Below are 23,272 nucleotides of genomic sequence, written 5' to 3'. Positions count from 1 at the left end.
TACTTTTGACTGTAAACTACTGAATGTATATATATATATTATTTAAATGTGTACTTATAAATAAGATATAAATTTATAATTTATCAAATTTCTATTTATTAAAATATATATAGTGTTACATATAACATACAAAATTCATACAGAATAAATTCATATATTGCAAGAATGCTGTTATTCCTCAACAAGAATCAAATGAACAAAATGTTGAAACAAAAGTAATGAACACGAAGTACTGAACTTTAAAATTATCACATTGAAAAATCACTGATAGGATGATCATCATCAGAATCTTCCTCACCAAAATGATTTTGTATGGTTGAAGCAGATGATGGTTTCCAAGTGTAACATTTTATCGTTGTTGCTTTTATGCAACTCCTTTGCTAATAACCGGTCTTCACAGGAATCGGTAAGAACTCGATTTTGTAATTTAGTTTTTATTAAATTTAATTGCAGAAAAATACGTTCAACTGCTGCACATGCATGAGGAAGGAATAAAAACATCCATTTACTGCCAAAGTAAAGTAAAAAAAAAAATATAGAAATAGGGAATAAAAATGAATGTTTTGAAAGTTACTAAATTGAAAGGAAAGGTATTAGTATTTCATGAATGGTACTAGGAAATGGTGCCATTCGTTGGTACTGGAACAAGTAAAAAGGTACTAGATTAGTACAAAAGTACCAGATGGAACAACACTGGTGCCGCCTTTGTAGCCCCGATTCTGTTACCCGGCGTCGCCACTTGAGGCGCCTCGATCTAGTTTCGCCGTTCCTTCCACTAGTTCTATATGCTATTTTACAGAAAGAAAAGTTGAAAAATATTAAAATAGTTCTAAAATAGCTAAAGTAACCAGTCATTTTAGGGATTGTGTTTTCATTTCAAGTATGTACTGAATTTGAAAATTGCACTGATGAGGAAAAAAATGTCCCTAGTAAATATTACGTCTCCTACACCTATAATTGGCTGTGAGTGAGAGGAGGTTTTAGTCTGGAAGCCTGTCTTTTCTCTAAGTATCCTTTCCAAAATACGGGGTAATGTTATCCAGACAATATTGTGTTGCGTATGTCATGTGGGTAATGAATTTATAATTAATGCAAACAAAAATGTTTTCTAGGCTGTATGCGTATTGCAGAATTTCATTAATAACAACACTTTTCGCAGTGAGAAAATATCAAATTGTAAGTCCTCCTTTGCTTTATTTTATTCATAATTCCATCTCATAATCTTAGTATTAATTTCTTATGGAAAAGTTCATTTTTAAGCAAGGTGTCTATCCTTAAATTTAATTTATTTTCACTTTTAACTAATAATTTCCAACAAAACATTTATAATTTATTATTATGAGCAGAAAACATTAGTATTCTACTGTTATATCACAAATCGTACTGATTAAACTTTGTCTATGACCACATTTAAACCACACTCGCTACATTCCATTTTATTGAACGTATATCGACAAGTCGACGGTACGATAAACAAATGATAAACGTGCTATTTTACTCTTCGCCAAGGTATATAGACTCTTCGCATCGGGTGTAAAGGCTGACGTTGCGTATGAAAAAAATAATATATATATATCATTCATTTATAAGTAATCTAAAAATTTAACTTATTTTCATTTTTAACTAATACAAATTAAGAATAAAGCATTCGTAATTTGTAACTATGAGCAGAAAATACCACAAATTAAGTCTCGCCATTGGCGCTGTTCGCAGTAGCGGCATAATTTAGAACTAATGCTCACCAGAGAGCCAGACTCTTGTTTAAATCCTACTATTTGCACGTGGTGAACTATTGCTTAATATTAGTTTGAACGTAATAGTTTTTACGTAAAAAATGCGAGATTTACGTGAAAAAGTAGCTTTGATAACAGGTAAGTATGGTAGAATAAATATTAAAATGTCATTAATTGTATGACATTTTAATACTTTTAAAATCGTAATGCTTTGAAATAATAATTGTGATTATGTGTGATGATAAAACATTTCTTCACTTGTGCGTGGATGACTACTAAAAATGCTTTCAAACTCTAGACAAGTTATATATACATATATAATACAGTAATCTTATATACAGCTTGAAAATATAGGCTGATCATAATCAAAGAGTTGGTGTTCGGAACTCTGTAGACTATAGGACGAATCTCAATTGCATTTGGTAGGCATTCCGTCCTGAGCATGTAGTCTGATTGGCAGGAAAATAAATTTTAACTTCAAAATTCATCCACTAGAGCAGAATTTGGTGCTGTTTTTTTTAGTGTTCCCTTAAATTACTACAAATGTTTTACAACAAATTTTGGGTAGAAAAAGGAGTTCACAATTCTTGGACAGGTGAACTGTCATGTGCTCACTTTGCCTGATCATGATATATTTATTAAACTCTTCTATAAATGAAACAGCTATTAGCATCTATAATCAATATAAAATCATGGCACTCTGTTTCTAAACTTCCAAAATTTGTTAGAAAATGTTCTTAATTAATATGCATGTTAAGGTGACAGCAGCACCAAATTTCAGCTGAATATTTGAAGTAAAATTTTTTCTCAAAAATAGAACTGCATGTTCTGCACAGTACCAAATTTAGTTGAGTACCCAATAGTTTTTTTTATACAGAGCTCTGATCACTTTATATATGCACTAAGGCAGGCATGTCAAAGATATGGATTGCAAGACAATTAGTTGCAGCCCACAATATTAATTCAACAATGCTATCTGTTTAATTTTTATTATCTTGATACCAAAAAATGCGATATTTTGTATTTGTTTAAGTTTAAGTACAAAATATCGCATTTAAATAATACTTAAACAAAATTGTTGAACTCTATTATTATTATGTTGGGTTTAGTGAGTTATACTTGATTAACACCGGTGGCTGTGTACTGTGGGACCAGAGTCAAGACAATAGTAACCAAAACGAGACAAAAATTAAATAAGTGTGTCAGTGTGTGTGTCTGTATTCAGGAATTTCCTAACATGACATGTTTATTACTATTGTTATTGCTGTTGTTGTTGTTGTTTTTATTTTTATTTGTTCTTATTACTTAGAGATATTTATTTTATTTGATATATTTTAATTTTTGTTTACATTATGTTTTCTGTATTTTGTCTTTTGAATTTAAAATTAAAGTCTGTATTGGCAAGATTATTTATTGCATAACTCGCACCAGAGCCGGCCCTACCATAGGGCGAACGGAGCAGCTGCTCCAGGCGCTAAGTCCTAGAGGGTGCCTCAGTGGTAAAGAAAATAAAAGGAAAAAATATTTTTTTTCACTTTTCGATATTTTGATTGCGAGTGTGTGGCCAGTATGTGAATGGCCTTATCTGTTGAGATGCGTTCGGGTCGAGTGCATGGGTGGAGTTCCACCCCCACCTCAGTTACATCACCAGTGTTGCCGCCACAGGCACTGCCCTTTTAGTTGGCGAGTCCATTTCGAAGCACCAGCACTGCCAAGCGTGTTTCCGCGCTTTTTGCATGAATTTCACTTGTCGGCTGACGTGCGAGTAAGTATTTTTTTATTTGTTAAGGTATTCTTTCATACAATACAGAGATACCTATGAGATGTATGTACGTACCTACTTTGTATTATAAAGGGTGTCCCAGAATTTACGCAAGATTTGAATTAAATAGAAAACAGCTTTTTTTAAATTATAATTTCATTGAATCATAAAATACCTTAGTTAGGTTGACTCTTGCAGAAGACAAGCTTTCTGATCTAGCCTTGCTGTCCATTGAAAATGATATAGCTCAGGCATTATCGTATGAGGAGATCATAAAAAAAATTTGCAAATGCAAAAGTGCATAAGCAGCAATTTAATTAAAATTTGTTCTCCAGGTGATTTAAGTAGTTTATTATTATTGTTATTATTTGGAACCTGTAGCCTAAATAGTTAAGAATTTTATAAGTATCGTTACATTAATTAGTGAACATAATAAATAGGTACCAGTACCAAAGTTGATAATGCTTATTGATCTTGTCGATGAATATTGACTGAATTTTCATTAACTAGTTAGTAAAATAATACCAATGAGTGATCTCATTATAAATGTAATATTTATGATAAAGAAATGTACCTTAATCTTACTGCAAACGAGTACGACTGTTTTCAATCGACAAATTAGACAGATAATTAAGATGTTGTCCAGATCTTCCAAGTTGCTTGCATGCATCACTAGTATAAATCAGGGGCAACCAAGGGAGGCGCCATAATAGGATCTCGCTCCATCCTAAAACTTGCCTCAGGCCGGCACTGACTCGCACTATTTTGCGTATAAAATGAGTGTTTTTGACATATTAAGTAAATTACAGTTTATGCTTGTATTTTGAGTCTTGCAATTCTTATTTTCCGATTAGTTTACAGACCTGCGACAGGCGGCCGGATGGCCGAGCGGTCAAGGTTTGCAGCCTGCCGCCCTGGGGGACCCGGGATCGAATCCGGACAGGTCGAAAAATCCCCAGGAATTTTTCGGGGGGTGGTGCATCCGGATACGTCGGTTCCCGTCCCTCACCACCCGGCCGCCCCATTGTGGGCCTGGCCGAACCCATAATGGGCTTGCTATAAGAGGCCCTCTTAGTGCCCACAGGGCGGAATGAGTTACAAAAAAAAAAAAAAAAAAAAAAAAAAAAAAAAAAGATCTGCGACAGGCTTGTAAATTGGCCGAAAATGTTTGTTCTGTGATTAAAGTTATTCTGGAAAAGTAGGAATAATGTTTTTATATTATTTTTTGGTCAAATCGCAAGTTATTAAAAAGAATTATTTGAGTTGGCTACTTTTTTGAAGATCTTTGGCTACAAAAACTCAAAACATCTGGCCCGCTGCCATACTCGAGACAAAAAATTGGCACTTAAAGAATTTGAGTTTGATATCCCTGCACTAGGGTTTTTCAAATGGGATCCTGGCTGATTTTTTAACTAAGGAAATTTTTCTCATCCTGGGAAATCTGTGGTGGGTGAAGCCCCCCCATGTAATTATGTATATTTTTATCATCACCATTATTATTATTTTTATTATTGTCATATTTTTAGAATTAATGTTAAGTCTACTAACCCTAAATATCTAATTCTTTCAACCGTAAAACACTGACTTGATGGCGTGTTTTGGGCGAGTGTGGGGTCACCTACCCAGGTGAAGGGGTCAACTTTCGTCATTCGGAGTCACGACGGCGAAGGAGGAAGCACGTGGAAGTGGGTAAGAAGAAGCGTGAGAAAGGTGCTACGGAGTGCAGACGTTGGAGAATAGTGTCGTCTTTGGTGATTGTGAGAAGCAGAGGGAAGGTTACGAATTAGGATCGCACTTATCTCTCTACAAAGAACCCTTATATTGGTGAGGTGAATATTTTTCCCGCTATACGGACTTACTCCCTTCCCCTTGTGTCGCTACCACAAGATACGAGAACAAAGGATCCTGAACTAACAAACGACGGGAGAAGTAAAAGGGGAGTATTTTTATAATATTACTAACCTTAATATTAATCTAGCCTAGTATAATTTAAATCTATCAGTTATATATGCCGATGCAATCGGATTGTGTATCCGAAACTTATAATTGTCGGAAAATTACGGTCCATTGTTGTGTTAAAAGTAACGCGATATGTGTACGTTGTATTAATTTTGTAAACTGTAAATCGGCATCTGTTATAATAAATCAATATTATTATTACTTTCTTAATATTTGTGATAGTCCGATATATTTTATTTGTAACACGTGGGTCTCGTTAACCCGTCACACCACATAATTGGCGTCCGCGACAGGATTCGAGTGTCTTCGCACGTATCGAATCTATTAGTGTATATATATATAAGTGTAATATTGTTGTTATTGTGTATATTCGGAAATTATGGAAGAACAAAGAACTCTGGACGAACGACCCTCCAGCAGCCAGCAAGATGCCCCGATTGTCTCTGGTTTTTTGGGAATGATTCCCTTCTTCTCTGCCGAAAAGGAATCAATTAACATCGCACAGTTTTTTAATTGCTTTGAACAAGTTGCCAAATTAGCGAAATGGGATCAGATAACCAAACTCGTAACATTAAGAGCCAGGATAAAGGGTAGACCACTCACCTACTTATTCGAAAGTGAATCCTTCTATGGATCGGACTTTGAAAAAATCAAAGAAGACCTCATTGAACACTTCTCCCCACAAATATGCAATACTAACATCGCTCTGGAGAATTTTATTCATATAGAACAGAGGAAAGGAGAGACCATCAGGAGCTACACCTGTAGATTAAAAACCGCAATGGAAACCCTAGAAAAGAGCTCCCCTCTATATAAAGGCATAAAAGGGGACATGCTAAAAGATCAGTTCCTGCAAGGACTAGTACCCCACATACAAAAAGACGTTATCCATACTGATCCGCAGACATTAGAAGAGGCTGTGGAGTTAGCCGAGAGAATAGTCAAACAAAGGGATAGATACTCGAAACGAAGTGAGATTAACTCTTCGACCATTGAGGACGAGCCCCAAGAGTGCAGAGTTAATAGTGCCAATAATGATAGAGAAGAACAGCATCGGGCAGAAATAAAACAAATGAGAGATGACATCGAAAAGCTGACGGCTGCCATCGGTGCTCTAAAAACTCAGATTGGGGCTGGTAACGAGGAGAGAAGAGCAGGGCCGAGATGCTATAGATGCAATCTGCTGGGTCATATATCTAAAAACTGTAAATGGCAAGGAAATTTAAACTAGATAACCCCAATGATGGAGGCCAGAATCAACGGGGTAAATGCCAAGTAAAGATGGCCAATAGTCTGATACAGGGTCGTGGTGGATTACCTTTGTGCACAGTGAAAGTCGGCAATCAAACTGTGAAATTTCTCATTGACACAGGTGCTGAGCGGTCAGTAATCGACGAAGGATTGGTGAATGGAATTAAGGATGCGGGTGCGCTAACCCACCGCATCAATGTATTACTAAAAGGAATAAACAGCACATCGACCCTCTGCTCGACAGGAGTTGAACTGACCGTGGTTAACTCGGAAGGGAGGGAAGTGAGTCATGATTTCATCGTCCACAATATCGAACCCACGAGGGATTATCTTGGTGTATTGGGAATTGATTTTCTTGCCAAGGATAGATCAATCATAAGGAAATTGGATAATATGGTACAAAACGGTGTAAGGCCCGCTTCAATGGGACAGACAATTGCCCTATCATGTAATGAAGTAGTGAATGACGACTTATTAGACAAGGTGGACCTCTCTGGTGTACATAGCCCATGGAGAGAGGAAATTAGGAGCATAATTATAAAACATAGGGCATGTTTCTCATTACACGTGAGTGACTTAAACGGAACTTCGAAATTTACTCACCAGTTCAAAATCACGGACAATAGACCTAGACATACCCGTCAATATAGGATCCCCCACATCCTGTTGCCAAAACTAAAACAAAAGATTGACGATTACAAGAAAGCCGGCATAATTGAAAACAGTACCTCCCCCTGGAATTCCCCAATCCACCTAGTGCAAAAAGACGATGGAGATGTCCGATTGACTCTTGACTTACGGAAAGTCAACGAGATCATAGTTGGCCAAGACTTCCCTATGGCCAGAGTGGACGATATTCTGACCCAATTCCAAGGTAGTGTCATATTCTCTGTGCTGGACCTCAGCTCGGGATATTACCAAATCCCGATTGATAAAGAGTTGAGAGAAATCTTCGCATTTACTACCCCCTCAGGCAAGTACCAACTCTGCCGTATGCCGCAAGGGGGAAAGAATAGTGGACGCTATTTTCAAAAAGTGATGAACACCATCCTATTCGATATAATAGGAAACGGATGTTATGTCTTTCAAGATGACATCGTACTCTACTCGAAAACAGAACAGGAGCACATTGAACTCTTAGACGATGTCATCCGCCGAATAGAAGATCACGAGCTCAAATTAAAACCTGAAAAGTGTCACTTGTTTGTTCGGGAAATAAAATACCTTGGACACATCATTAACGCAAGAGGTATCTCACCTGACCCGAAGAATGTGGAGGCGATAAGACAGATAAAGCCGCCGAAAAACGTGAGAGAAGTGAGAAGATTCATAGGGATGATAAATTATTATCGCCCGTTCATGAAGGGTCTATCTGGGCTAATAAATAACATAACAAATCTGACTAGAAAAGGTGTAAAGTTTGATTGGACCGAGGAGCACGAATCTGACTTCGAGAGGATAAAGGCCATAATTTCCGGGGCGCCAACACTGGGACATCCTGATTTTGATGCTGAGTTTCAGCTATATACGGATGCAAGCGACAACTGCATTGGAGCGACCCTACAACAAGAAGGTCCGGGCCAGGAGGTGAGACCAATCGGGTTCTACAGTCGGAGATTAAATGGGAGTGAATTGAACTATTCAACCATTGAGAAAGAGTGTATGGCCCTCGTATTTGCACTGAGACACTTCCGCTACCTCATCCTCGGGAGACCAATAAGGATCTTCTCTGACCACCGCCCATTAATGTTCTTGAAGAACATGGAAAACAACAATCGGCGTCTAATGAGGTGGGCCTTGGAAGTCTCAGAGTATGACTGCACAATCGGACACGTTCGAGGAGCCGATAACGTCGTTGCCGACTACTTGTCAAGACCCGAGAGCAGAAGTGCGGACGTGGCTAGTAACGAGTGTGAGAACATACGTAACATTATCGTGCTTTCTCAGGAAACTGACCCGATGTTTGGGCCCATAAAGCGCACAATACAAGGGAACAGGAAGGACGGTGACAACCCATCCCTCCCCATTACTAGTTTTGACATAATCGATGGCTCTCTCTTTTTCGTGGGAGGTAATGACAGTGACAGGTCCCGCTTTAGGGAGTGTGTAGGGGAGGACGCAATTGGAAAGGTCATTGGCCTTCACCACGATAGCCAGCTGGCAGGACATGGTGGAGTGTATAAAACTCACCAGCACGTGCAAAGGAGATACTATTTCAGAAAAATGTGGGATAGAGTTAAGGAGTATGTCCAGTCCTGTACTGTCTGCCAAAAATATAACAGACACAAAGGGAAAGCACCAGTGCAGGAATTTAATAAAGTCAGTCACCCAATGCAAGTGCTAGGAATGGATCTGATTGGGCCCCTGCCTAAATCAGACCTTGGGAATAGGTACATCCTGGTGGTGATCGATCTCTTCTCGAGGTACGCTGAAGCCATCCCCATCCCACAACAAACATCCGAAATAATTGCAGAAGCCTTGTTTGACCATGTCATTTGCCGTTTTGGTTGCCCGCAGACTCTGATATCGGACAGGGGAGCAAATTTAACAAGCCGGACTATGGAGGAACTGTGTGCCAACCTGAAAATAAAAAGGAAGGTCACCACATCGTATAGGCCCACGTCAAATGGTGCGGTGGAGAGGGCCAACAAAACAATAGTAAACATCGTATCGAAAATCTCAGATGGCAACAACCGTAACTGGGACAGATACATACCTGCCGCAATGTTTGCCTATAGAAATAGCGTAAATTCCACGACACGTGACACGCCAAATTTCATTATGTATGGATTCGACCCAACCTTCCCGCACGAAGTTAATATCGAGACACCGTCTAGAGAAGCTGAGAGTGTAGAGTCATACCGTGAACAACTCGTAGATAAGATACGTATAGTATATGAATCTACCAGGAGGATTAGCGAGGAAAGAAAACGAAAAGCACGCGAATATTGGAACGAAAAGAGGAAATTGAGAAAGTTCGCTGTTGGTCAGAGAGTCTGGTTATTGAGGCCCCATGGCGACCCGAAGAAAGGGAAATTTTCCCCTAAGTACCTGGGCCCTCACCGCATAACTGGTATAGTTAATGACGTTAACATTAGAATCAGTGCTGGGAACAATAACAAAGAACAAACCGTTCACATAGACAGGATTAAACCTTATTACAAGCCACACCCCGATAGGAACTATAAAAGCCGGGGGAAGGCAAAAGTGACGCAAATAGACCACGGATCAACTAATATGGATGAGGAGGAGGGCGACGAACTCGATCCCCGCATCATCTCAACTACCAGAGACAGTCAGAGAGGGTGTCAGAAATCAACAGGGTCGCAACAAGAAGTGGCCAGAAGGCAGCCGGAGGAAAATCAGCTGGGGGTGGTCCCCAAACCGTACAACCTGAGAGGTCGGCGCATCAACTACCACCTGCTACATCATGGACTCTAGTGATTTGTCAATCTATGCAATGTAACCAAGATACCTGTTGGTGGGGGATGATGTGGTGGGTGAAGCCCCCCCATGTAATTATGTATATTTTTATCATCACCATTATTATTATTTTTATTATTGTCATATTTTTAGAATTAATGTTAAGTCTACTAACCCTAAATATCTAATTCTTTCAACCGTAAAACACTGACTTGATGGCGTGTTTTGGGCGAGTGTGGGGTCACCTACCCAGGTGAAGGGGTCAACTTTCGTCATTCGGAGTCACGACGGCGAAGGAGGAAGCACGTGGAAGTGGGTAAGAAGAAGCGTGAGAAAGGTGCTACGGAGTGCAGACGTTGGAGAATAGTGTCGTCTTTGGTGATTGTGAGAAGCAGAGGGAAGGTTACGAATTAGGATCGCACTTATCTCTCTACAAAGAACCCTTATATTGGTGAGGTGAATATTTTTCCCGCTATACGGACTTGCTCCCTTCCCCTTGTGTCGCTACCACAAGATACGAGAACAAAGGATCCTGAACTAACAAACGACGGGAGAAGTAAAAGGGGAGTATTTTTATAATATTACTAACCTTAATATTAATCTAGCCTAGTATAATTTAAATCTATCAGTTATATATGCCGATGCAATCGGATTGTGTATCCGAAACTTATAATTGTCGGAAAATTACGGTCCATTGTTGTGTTAAAAGTAACGCGATATGTGTACGTTGTATTAATTTTGTAAACTGTAAATCGGCATCTGTTATAATAAATCAATATTATTATTACTTTCTTAATATTTGTGATAGTCCGATATATTTTATTTGTAACACGTGGGTCTCGTTAACCCGTCACACCACAAATCCCGTAAAATTTCTTAAAAATTCACTTTTTTCTTATTTTGTGTTAAGGTTCAGGAAATTTTGCAAATAGAAAGTCTAATTAACTTGTACTCATAAACATTTGTATTTATTAATTTTAAACCTACTTATTAGTTTTTTAAATTTTTGCTCGTTATAGCATGTCACAAATGGTCAATAATCAATATGTAGCTTATTTGTTGCAAGTTTTGCAACAAATAAGCTACGTATTGATTATTGACCATTGATTAGACAAATGGGAAATTTTTTTTGTGTTTTGTCAAATTTATATTTTTTTTTTTTTAAGAACCTTGTTTATTTCTTTAGTTAAATGCAATTAAAAGTGTATTATCCAAAAACTGTTTGTGTATTTTTATTCAGATTATATTCTGTTTATTAGTCTTAGAATTATGGTGAGTACATAAGAAATAATACATATAGAAAGTTTTCTGTGAAATTAAATGTCTCACACACCCTTAATGATAATTATAGTGACATATCTACTATTACATAAATAAAAACAGATAAACTGACAAATTTGTCAAATTTTTTAATATGCATATTCAGAAAACAGACTTTGGTTTTAATGGACACCCCCACCTGAATTAGTCTGTTAAATTGAGGTTTACTGTACTATTTATTTATAATAATCAAATAATATTTGATATCAAATTAAATATATTTAGTATTTTAATTTAATATACATATTCTCAGAAATAATAGCAAAGATAAGTCCAGAAAATACTACTTTAGATGTTCTGTCATACATATGCAAAAATAGTTTAGAAAATGGTGTTTTAAATGTATTTATTGCTGTTTATTTCTTTGGTAAAAATAAACTTGGTGCTTCAAAACAGTACCTGTAAGATTTTTCTACATTTTACTTCAAGTGCAATTTATCTTTACCAAAGAAAAACTCCTAAGAAAATAATTCTGACTGTCATCTAAATTGCCATGATTTTTTTACTTGGTGCAATTTTTTACTTCTCAGATGTTTTGACTTGTAATTAAATCACTTTATTGTATTTTTAAAAATCTTAGCTAACTACGTAATAAACAGCTAATAAGCAGTTACTAAATCAAGAATTTTTTTCTGATTAAATTGATTTATTCTTTTTATATTAAAAACTTTAGGTGCATCTTCGGGTATTGGAGCTGGAACTGCAATTCATTTTGCAAGTTACGGATGCTTTCTAGCTTTGAACGGACGAAACGTTGACAATCTCAAAGCTACAAAAGAGAAATGTATCAACTCGGGACTTGCTGAGAATAAAGTAAGATGATTTCAAATAATTATGATATAACATTTGTTCTTGTTGAAATAGAAATAATCTTTTTAGGTTTTGCTTGTGCCTGGAGATGTGTCCACTCCAGAAGATGCAGAAAAAATTGTAAAGGAAACTGTGAAGCACTTTGGGAAATTAGATATATTGGTTAATTGAACATTTCTCATTACAGTTCAAAATAATTGTTATTTTAATTGAAAATGGTGATACATGTTGAATAATTTTAGGTAAATAATGCTGGTATTCTCAAATCAGGGGAATTGATACAAACAACTTTAGAAGAATTTGATGAGGTGATGAGAGTTAATGTCCGAGCAGTTTTTCACATGATGCAATTATGCATTCCTCATCTTGAGCTTACAAAGGGTGAGAAAACTAGAGTGTTTATTGGTTTTTGCTTATGTTATTATCAAAATAACTCATTTTTTAAAATTTTAAATGCAGGAAATATTGTGAATGTTTCTAGCATTGCTGGAATAAGAAGCGTAAGTGTTATTTAATCTATTGTGTAAGTTATTATTATGTTGTAAATGTCATGCTCAACTGATACTAGTGCCAAGTGTTATGTCAGACTAAAGTCAAGACATGGTTACCCAAATAACTGTAACATTAAGCTTCTGTGTTATTGGTGTAGTGCCCTTGTCTAAAAACTTCTTAACAATATGACATGTTTAATATTGTGGCTTTCTGTTGTGTCATGTACAGTCAAACCTGTTTTTATGCGCTCTTTTTATGTGTGATTTTTATTTGTGCGATTTTTTTAATGCGAATTTTTAATTTGTGCGGTATAGTTGGCGACTAGTCTCGTGCGATTCGTCATGTCTCACGTTGACTTATTATAGCTAAATAAACTTATTATAGCATAAATGCACTTATTATAGTAATATTATTGCATGAATATGCGAAAAATGAAATAATTTACTTTTTAAGTCAACAAAACACCACCTGGACAAAAATATGTAAAACAGACGATAGACCAGACGATGCAGTCAAGTGCTGACATCTGTTGTCAATAAATTCTATTTCGTACGGTTTTGAGTTATTTTCTATGTGAGACTTTTTTTATGCGGTCCCTGTTGACCGCATAAAAAAAAATATTTTTTAATTGTGTCGCGAAAACTATTATTTACAGCCATTCGTGAAGTTTCGTGAGATTTTTTTTATACGTTTTTTTTAATGCGGTCTTATCCCCCGCATAAAAACAGGTTGACTGTATATGTTTTTATTAAGGTTTTAGCATTTCTATACTTTTGTGTATTTTATGTTGTATGATAGCAGTGGAAGAGAGGATAATAGGCACAGTAAACACCCTATTCATCCTCCACAGTTGCCTTATTTCTTGGCTGAGTAGAGTATACTTTGTTTTCAGTGGAAGCATCTTTCATGTTATGAGCATCTGGAATGGAGATGTCTGTTATATAAGTTATCTTATTGTATTAGTCAATTAAAATGGTCAGGTCTATTGTGATGAATTATTTTATTTGTGATTATGGCTCTGTCATAGTATATTTTGTGTGTGTTTTTTAATATTGTCTGTGGAGTATATTTGTAGTTTGGTACTTGGATGTCTAATAATCTTGTTTTTGTGCAAGCTCTTGATATACTATATTTGCTATTTGATTATGACTATGTAGTCTGTGTGCTAAGAGCTTGCAACCAGAGGTTAATGTTTTATTGTTTCTGGCAGAATATGGCATTTTCTGAAAGAGTTATTTACAAGTGATGCATCCTACAGAATGTGTTTTCTGTAGTTTTTAGTTTTATAACCTGATCTTTAATGGCAACCATAAACTCCTCAGTTTCTCCAAATAGTCAGCCCCAGTCAGCCAGTAGTTTGATGCAGTTTTGTCAACACATTCCTGAGCTAGGCTGTAGGCCTGCCTGCAATGAAGGGCTTTTTAGGCCCATGACTGCTTAGTGATACTGGTTATGTGTGTTGAGCTATGTCTAGGTGCTCAGAGTGTAAGTTTAAATTAATTAATGCACTTCAACTTTATCTTAGTATCTTTAGTGTTGGAGCAATGTGTTAAAGCTCTGACTAACACTCTAAATCCAGCCAGCTTATATATATTTATAATGGTATGGATCACTGGAAACAGTGGGAATAAAGCATGGACAAGAGGTAGGTTTGTTATAAACCCATGTTTCAATCCTGTTATTTTTTAACATGATGTAGAGATCAAGGAAATGGACTTCAATGGTGCTAACTTGGCCTGTTTTAAGTGTTGCATTAAGTTTATTCATGTCTAGTTTGGACTTACAAATTATCAAAATGTCATCAACCTAACAGGTGTAATAAAGTATCCTACGTAAGAACTCTTGCAGTGCTTTGTTCTTGAGCAAGCAAACTATCTGTTCACATAAATCTCCTGATTGGGCTACCCATTGGCACAGCTTATTTTTGCAGGTAAGGTTTGCTTATTAAAGCTAAAAATTAATGTGTAGCAGAAAAGTTGTCAATTCCTATGGGCTTACACTTAAAGTAGACCAAATTAGCACCAAATTAGTCCATTTCCTTGATCTCTACATCATGTCAAAAAATGACAGGATTGAAACATGGGTTTATAAGAAACCTACCTCATGTCCATGCTTTATTCCTGCCATTTTTAGTGACATTCAAAAATAAATTGATGTCTAAAAGAAAACAATTTTTTAAATATTAGAATCTCTAATGTTCTGTAAAGTTTTATGCTTGATACAGGTCCCTAAAAGAGGTTGAAAATGTTCCATTTTGTATTTAAATCAAATACATATTTGCTGGAAGATTGTATGTATGGTGTGTAGTTTTTAAGTGGTTGTTGTGTTATTTGTCTCACACACATCATAACAAGACTATTTTATATTTCAGATAATTAGTTGCATGTACATTTTCTTGAAATATCAAATGATCTCCTAATTGTTTTGACCAGTGTAGATAAAATATAATCTACTTTTCAAAACAAACAAATAATTGTTTTTGGTTATTTATTTAGTTTCCAGGCATATCTGCATATTGTGCAAGTAAAGCCACAGTAGACCAATTAACTAGAACTACTTCTATTGGTAAGAAATTAGTATTTTGTAGCCATTTTTATTTTTAAGTACAAAATAGTCAAATTTTCAATCAGAGATTTTAATCTAATCATTTCAGAAGTGGCATCGAAGCAAATCAGAGTGAATGCTGTTAAGTAAGTCATACTTCATAATATAATAATCTATTTTATTTAAAATATATTCAGTTTAAAAAAATGTTTAGAAGAACTAAATACAATGTTTAAGTAGGTTTTTAAATTACAGCGTTTAAATTTTAATTTTTGAATTTAATTATTATATTTTAAAAATCTTATAATGTGCAATAATCTTCAGATAAACAGTCTTAAAAGTTTAGTTCATTTTCCTCATATTAGAGGAAAACAAATACTAACCGAGTTGACTCTTCACCACAGGCTGTTCTTTGCCTGAAGAAAGGTTGGTTCCACTAATGTTTCTCTTCGTATGATATGAGAAGCACAATAAAGAAGACTTCAGATTATTTTTAGTTTTATTATATATTTAGAAAATTATTTACTTGTACATTTTAAACATACCTTTTCTTTCTTTCTGATGATAATGTCCATTGCTTATGTTTTTAGTTTATTTACAGTAATACCTTGTTGCTTTGAAATTCAAGGGACCAAAGAAACATGACTTTGAATTATTCAAACTTCTTTCAAGTTGAATTTCTTTGTAATTCTCAAATAAAAATATTAACATTATCCTACATAATTTCACATTTGATTATGGATGCATTAATATTATGAGTTATTACTTAGTAATTAAAGCCATTTTAAAAAATTGACAGTCTACATGTATTTAATGAAAACAATGAAAATGTGACCAAACTACATTCAAAGCAAGATCTGAAATTAATGTACAAAAGAAGCTTAAGTGTGTCAATAAGAATTACCCATAAATTTCATCTAGAAGACCAATGGCTAGTTCTATGAGGAATTTGTCATCTTGAGTTCAAGATTACAGAACAAAATATCATAAATATGCATATGTATTTAAACAACTTTCAAATTGTTGAAATAATAGATTTTTGTAAAAAATGTCTGAAACAATTAAATTCCAAACAGATTTCTTCCATAAAAACAAAAAAAATTTTTTAAATTCTCTTCATTGGCAACTCTGTATGTCTGAAAGACCCTGAACAGATGTCCAATAAATCAACAATGAAAACTGAGAATGCCACTTGGGTGTGGAAACTTTCCTTATAAACATGTAATATGTTGAAAAATTTTAACTTAAACAATATTTTTGCAAGTCACCACACCAAATAATGACTTTGAATTTCATTGTATGCCTACTTTGAATTATCCCAACTAAAATATATGTAAAATTGTAGTCTCTTGGCTGGGAACTTCAAATTACATGATACTTTGAATTATCGAAATAGTGAGATATTAAAACCTCACTAATTTATTAAATACAGTAAAGTATTTAATAAATTTACTGTCTTTACAGAGGGAAAAAATTAAAGCATGGTATTTGTCTTGTAGGCACTAAGAGAATCTTCTATACAGATTTATCATAGGTGAGACAAAATCACTTTAGAATGAGGACAGCTGGGTAGTGATGAATGGGATCTGAGATATCCAGAACAAAGTGCCCATTAAAATTTCCTGGGAAGTTGCTTGCCCAGATTTGCCCAGAGCCCAAGAGTTGATACCTTAATGGTCTTGTCCATGGATTTTATGTTAAAAATAAAAAAAATCAATGTTACAATTAAGAACATCACTAAAATCCGATATAAAACTACAAGCCTATATATATACAAGCCTACAATGCCATATGTCATCGGGCTAGATAATGGCTATAATAATAATAAATATTTATTAGTATTATAGCCGTTATCTAGCCCGATGACATAAGACATTAGTTGGCTTGTAGTTTACAATTAAGTAATAATTAAAACTTATTTTATTTCAGCTTCTTAAGAAGTAAAAAAATTTGGTTAAATTTTTATAAGAAAAGAATCACGTTTATAAAATACTTTTGAGAGTACTTACAAATTATTTGTAGAATCTTAAAATCAGTTAAAACGTTTTTAAATTTTCAAATCACTATATTTGAAGATTAACTATTTTCTAGTAATAAATATTTTCTGATACACAAACTATGGATTTTTGATTGTTGAAAATACTTTTTTTCTTTTATTTAGTTTCATTGAAAAAATACTAAACATAAATCAAATACAGTACTGGACCAAATATCAGGCAAGCATAGTACTAGAAGAGATCTAGATTGCTGGATTTTCTGGTTTTCTGGCTAAATATATACTTAAAATATAAAATAATGGAAAGTAAAGCATGAAACTGTTTTAAACACATTGTATGCCAGAAGGCACACAGAAACTGGCATCTTGCAATGTATACATCATTGAAAACAAAACAAAATGGCTACATAGTGAACTGCAGCCGTTATTATAGCCTGCCACATTCAAAACTAACCAGTTTTCTGGAAGCCAGATATTTGGTATATATATTGATCTTTACATGTATATATACATATATACAATGTCAAAATTTTTGGATTTCTTATCTGTTTCTTTTAACACATAAAGAACAAATTTATTTGAATTATCATGTTACTACATCTGAAAGCAAAATCAAGAAAATATCTTGATTCCTAGATATGCATTAAAATACATGTTACTTTAATATTAAAATTCTCTCTCTCCTTTTTTTTCTATTTTAAATGCTTGTTGCATAGTCTTTCTGGACACTAAGAAGCCATATTAAAATTTTTTTTACAGTCCGGGTGTTATAGTTACTGATATACATAAGCGTGGTGGAATGTCTGAAGAGCAATATCAAAAAGTAAGTATATATATAGGTTTATTAGAATTCTTTATTGTTCTTTTAGTAGATCATTTTTTTTAGTATTTTAATTAATATATCAATAAGATCTTTATCAAGTTTCTTCACATCAGAAAATTAATCATTATTATGTATATATTTGTTCTGCTTATATACAGAAAAACTGTTAAAAGCTTGTTTCCACATTATCAGAAAGTACTCCATAAACAGAAAAGTAAGTTAATTCTCCTTCTAGAAATTTCTGCCCACTGGAATACAGACATATTAAAGCGAAATGTAGAACTTTTTTGTTTGTTGTACAATTCCATTGTACTTTGACCAATAAGAAAGTATATTATAATTGCTGTTATGATAGTAAAGGTATGGAGACACCAGACATTTTCTGCTCAGAAATATTTGACAGAAAAACACATTTCACTCACTTTTCTGTTTCTTTTCCTGAACAGCAATACATTAGACAACCAAATAAAATTATACAATCCTATCCAAACACAAAGTTATAAAACAAATATGGCTACTAGCTTGGAGCTTTCCACATGAAATACTCCATTGCTAAATCCTTATAAAAATTATAAGTTTAAGCATATAATTTTGATGTTTTCTTATAACTTATAAATATTTCTATTTTGGTTGTGCTGCATCATATATCTTCTTTTCTGCCAAATTGTTTTAATAACATGACATTCCCAGTGACATTGTCAAATAGTCTGATTGGCTTATCACAATGCATAGACAGAAGAGTTGAGCAGTGTTGAATTCTATTTCCAGCCCTCTTTTGTTTGTAAATAATTTGCTTTTTCTATCAAAGTTCATGGTTTTGTTCAGGAAACAAAACAAAACATTACTTTAAAATTCTTTCTTGAAGAAGTTAGAAAATCTCCATGTTTATAAAACAAATTAGACAAACCATATTAAAATACTAATGTAACAAAAAAAAATCAAAGACAGTTTTGGACAGCTGTAGAGATAAATATTGAAATGAACAGTGCTTATTGATTCATTTGTTTTTGAAGCTTTAACAGTTATCATAATTCTGTTAGACTCATAATAACAGATTTAAAAAATCAACATGCCATTATTCATCATTTTATCTGACCTATTGTAAAAATGAGGATTTGTTTTCTGTTGTAGTAGACTGAACACAAATGAAAGATGACAAAAAGTCTACATTTTCTGTTTTCTAGTCATGTGGAAATAAAACTTAGTTGTCAGATCTAACTATTAGCAACAGTTGGGACAGACATCCATGAAAAATTTTTCTGGTTGCCAATCTTAAGCTTCCTGGTAGCAGTCTGATGCCTTTATTGTTTTCAACCATCTTGGAGTCACTGTGAAGCATTGTGGAGAAAAAAAGTCTCTCAGTTCTGCCTAACAATAGTTGAAGCATTAAAAAAAATGGTGGTGGAGACTAATGACTTCCTCCTATCAACATAGAATGCCTAGAAGATAATGGAGAAAATTTTAATTTGTGCAGACAATGTATAGAAACATAATGGCATTCTGTATTGTTAGTTTTCATTACATAATTTAAAAAATATGTGAAGAATGTTGTATTTATTTTTTCTTAATAAAGTTAGTTATTTTGATGAACACTCATAATTTTAAATTAATAACTATTATTTTATATTATATGTTACCTATATTCTTATTAGTTAGGTACTGCGTTAAAAAATTGTTTTTCTTTTAGTTTCTGGAACACTGCAAAACCACCCATGCTCTTGGCCGGACAGGAACTGTGGATGAAGTTGCAAAAACCATTGCATTCTTGGCTTCGGATGATGCATCATTCATAACTGGAGCAACATTACCTATTGATGGAGGTAGAGGTGTTCAGTGTCCAAGATAATTAGGAAATGTTTGAAAATTGTTCATTTTTTTTTATGTGAAAAAAAATGCAAAGGAAATAAACTATTTTGAATTGAAAGAACAATTTGAGTTCATATTTGAAATTTTAGTTTTAATAAATGATGATATAAATAAAAAGTAAATGAATCTTTTCATGAATATTAATTAAATATTAGCAAATTTCTAAATGGAGTGTATGATTTTGCATTGCAAACAACAATGTTATTCCAGTTTAAACCAAAACTTGTGTAGACTTCATTACTGTATATATACTGTGATTTTTTATTCCTTCAGCTACATCAGTTTAGTTTAGTTTTAGAGGTAAAGAAATGGTGGTCTTAAATTGAAGTTTGACTATATTAAATGAAGCAGTAGAAATGAATTCTATATTTAAAAACATGAAAAATCCAGTTGTAACATTTTATGATTTTAAACTTTCTTGCCTTGATCATCCATTGTCACTTGCCTTGATCATCAACCACAGTTAAAGGGTGCATTACTTAGTAAAGCAGTTATATATAAAGAATATAAAACTTCAACCCCACCAGTAGGGCAATTTAAAGTAAATAAAAAAAGACTTTTTACTAATAGAAGAGGTAATTCAGTTACACTGTGTTGAATGAAATTGAAAAATTTTCCAACACAGATTTTAGTTCACCGTACAGGTCTTTGCCGGTTGTAGTCCCTTGCATTGGAATCAGTGAACACAATTCTTCGGTAATATTAAATTTAGTGTCAATACCACGTAAAATTATAGCCAGTTGTGCTGTATCGCTAATATCGCAACTCTCATCAAGTGCCAAAGAACACTATTCGAATTTTGCAATGCGTTCACGAAGCGTTGTTACTATGTTCTCGGACAAGTCTTCAATTCTCCTTGCAATGGTGAATCTTGATAAACTAATGTTTGAAATAATATTTATTTTATCAGGAAATGCTATTTCTGCAACAGCAGTCAGACATTCTTTTATCATCTCTCCATCCGCAAAGGGTTTCATTTTTTTGCCAGTATTTGACTCACAACAAAACTTGCCTTTACTGCCTTATTTGATAAAATAGCTTGATTTTTAAAAATAGCCTGTTGGTTTCCCAAGTTTTTCTCCATTTGATTAAACTTATCTATCCGGAGTTGTCCTGTTAAGTTTTTATATTGTTGTTCATGTTTTGTATTGTAATGCCTTTTTATGTTATATTCTTTTAATGTCGACACAGTCTCTGAGCGTATTAAGCATACAGCTTTATCTTTGACGAAAGTGAAAAAATAATCAAATTTCCACTATTTTTCGAAATGCCTTTGCTCATCCGCAACCTTCCGTTTTTTTGTTTGCTTTTCCGACATGCTATTATGGATTAAAAATTTGAAAGTTAAAAAAATTTGTAGGAAAACTTAATTTTGAATTAAAAAAACCTCTAATATTACCTTTTTGACAATAATACTGCACTCACGCCTTTGAAAACACACAAGAATTGCCAAAATTGCTAGTTAACAGCTTACCAGTCTGACTTAGTGTGTGACAGAAGCAAACACAAACAAGCACAGACACGGCGCGTTCGTATTGCATGTTTAAACAAGTCGCCGACGAGTGAGTAACTCGTCACAAAAAAATTGTTTCGATTTAGTATGTACTACCATTTTATTATAATTTTATAACATTATATTGATGGGAGAAAGTCGATAAAATAAATTCAATTTTAGAAATGCTTGGTGGGCCGCATAAACATGTTTAACGGGCCGCAAGCGGCCCGCGGGCCGCGTGTTGCTCATCCCTGTTTTAAGGCATTTATGTACCTAGTTTATCATCAGTTGGGTGTTGCGTTTGTAGTGTATCATGGCAGCTTGGAAGTGTATAATTTCTCTGATAGACTGGACAATACTTGCTCTGCGTTTCAGGCGGAACTTTGGGCAATCCTGAAAGCAGTCAAATGGAGTAACGAGGAGCTAAGTAATACCAACATCAATCTGTTCACAGATTCCAGTTCATCACTTCAGGCTATCCACAACTTTAACTGGGGCCATCCCATAGTCAACGAAATTCTCCGGAAAATGACCAAAAACATCAATAGGTTTTCGGTGGTGTGGGTCAGAGGGCACGCTGGTGTCCTTGGAAATGAGAGAGCGGACGAGCTTGCCCGCACCGCGTCTGTCTCCAGCGGCACACCTACCTATACAGCAACTCCCCAAAACTACATAATATCCAGCCTAAAGGAGTATGCGACTGAGTTATGGCAGGGTACATGGAACCTGCGGACCAACAGCATTACAAGGGATTTTTTCCCCACAGTCTCAGCTAGTAATCATCATTATATTGAACATAGAACAACACAGTTTTATACCGGGCACGGTAAATTTAATAGTTATCTCTTCAGGTTCAACAAAACAACTGAACAGAATTGTGAACTATGCAATATTCCAGATAGTGCCAGGCACTATCTGCTGCAGTGCCCGATGCTGGACGACAAACGAAGCGCCATTCTCTCCCTGCTGCCGTCCAGTGGGAACTGGCCTCAGGACTTACATGTGTTGTTACAAGACAACAACCTTTTTCAGGCTTTCAGGGACCTTGTCACCTCTTACTTCAGAAGGACTACAGTTAATTAAGTAGGGTGCTGCGAAGACAGCTTCCATTGCCAAGTGACAGTGGTGTTGTGTCTTGAAGATATTCTTAATCTAGATTACTAATTGTATGCATTGAATTGTTGTCATTACCCCTGTGTGTTATTGTGCGGTGAGTAATCATCCCTGTTAAGACATCACCATCAGCTTTGATTATGTTGTCAATGTTAATGTAGTTTCATTGTGCTGTATATTTGTACATGTATATTCTGGTTATATTCTGTGATAAGACAGCACTGTAGGACATGTTGGTGCTGTGATTGTTGCTGTAAATGTTATATGCTGTAAAAACGATACATTATAATACTTTGCTCATCGATAAGACATCAATGTATAAGTTGTTTATGCAGTGCACTCAACTGTGGCTTCCCCACGGATGTATATCTGTACATAATTACTTCTTTATCATCGTTGATAAGACATCAATGTAACTAGTGTAATACTTTCTGTTTTCCATCCCAGTGATGCTTAGCGGTACTGGGGCCTTTTAAATAAAAAGTTTTACAAAGTGTAAGTGTGAGTTTATCATCAGTCGTCTTTATGTTTGTTAACTTTTATAAATCTTATAATATTTTTAAACTCTAAATTTATTTATTTATAACTTTTACATTTCTCGTCAATCGTCAGAAATACATACTTTCAATTCACATACTTTTCACAAAGGACAAGGGCCTCGCATAGATCTGCCGCCCGGAGCCTC

At 34.7% G+C, this 23,272-nt stretch overlaps 1 protein-coding gene across 1 annotated transcript; it reads left to right on the top strand.

The window, feature by feature from the left end:
• The first annotated feature begins 1,764 nt into the window (after nucleotides 1-1,764).
• On the top strand, nucleotides 1,765-20,043 carry LOC136989910 (3-oxoacyl-[acyl-carrier-protein] reductase FabG-like). The gene is made up of 9 exons (XM_067288213.1): nucleotides 1,765-1,871; nucleotides 12,122-12,261; nucleotides 12,328-12,420; nucleotides 12,501-12,639; nucleotides 12,718-12,758; nucleotides 15,246-15,315; nucleotides 15,404-15,440; nucleotides 18,050-18,113; nucleotides 19,801-20,043. The coding sequence occupies exons 1-9, from the start codon at nucleotides 1,835-1,837 to the stop codon at nucleotides 19,957-19,959; spliced, it is 780 nt and encodes a 259-aa protein (XP_067144314.1). The 5' UTR covers nucleotides 1,765-1,834; the 3' UTR covers nucleotides 19,960-20,043.
• Nucleotides 20,044-23,272: the final 3,229 nt, after the last annotated feature.

The sequence above is a fragment of the Centruroides vittatus genome, unplaced genomic scaffold (assembly GCF_030686945.1).
Source record: "Centruroides vittatus isolate TY-2023 unplaced genomic scaffold, ASM3068694v2 scaffold_769, whole genome shotgun sequence".
In the NCBI taxonomy this organism is placed as follows: domain Eukaryota; kingdom Metazoa; phylum Arthropoda; class Arachnida; order Scorpiones; family Buthidae; genus Centruroides; species Centruroides vittatus.
The sequence above is the reverse complement of the archived record's forward strand: the minus strand, read 5'-3'. Positions and strand labels throughout refer to the sequence as shown.

Bases quoted from the DNA above. Each gene is read 5' to 3' on its own strand.
- LOC136989910 (XM_067288213.1), top strand. From the start codon at position 1,835: ATGCGAGATTTACGTGAAAAAGTAGCTTTGATAACAG. The intron at 12,759-15,245 runs GTAAGTGTTATT...TTATTTATTTAG, and splicing joins GCATTGCTGGAATAAGAAGC to TTTCCAGGCATATCTGCATA. The intron at 15,441-18,049 runs GTAAGTCATACT...TTTTTTTTACAG, and splicing joins ATCAGAGTGAATGCTGTTAA to TCCGGGTGTTATAGTTACTG.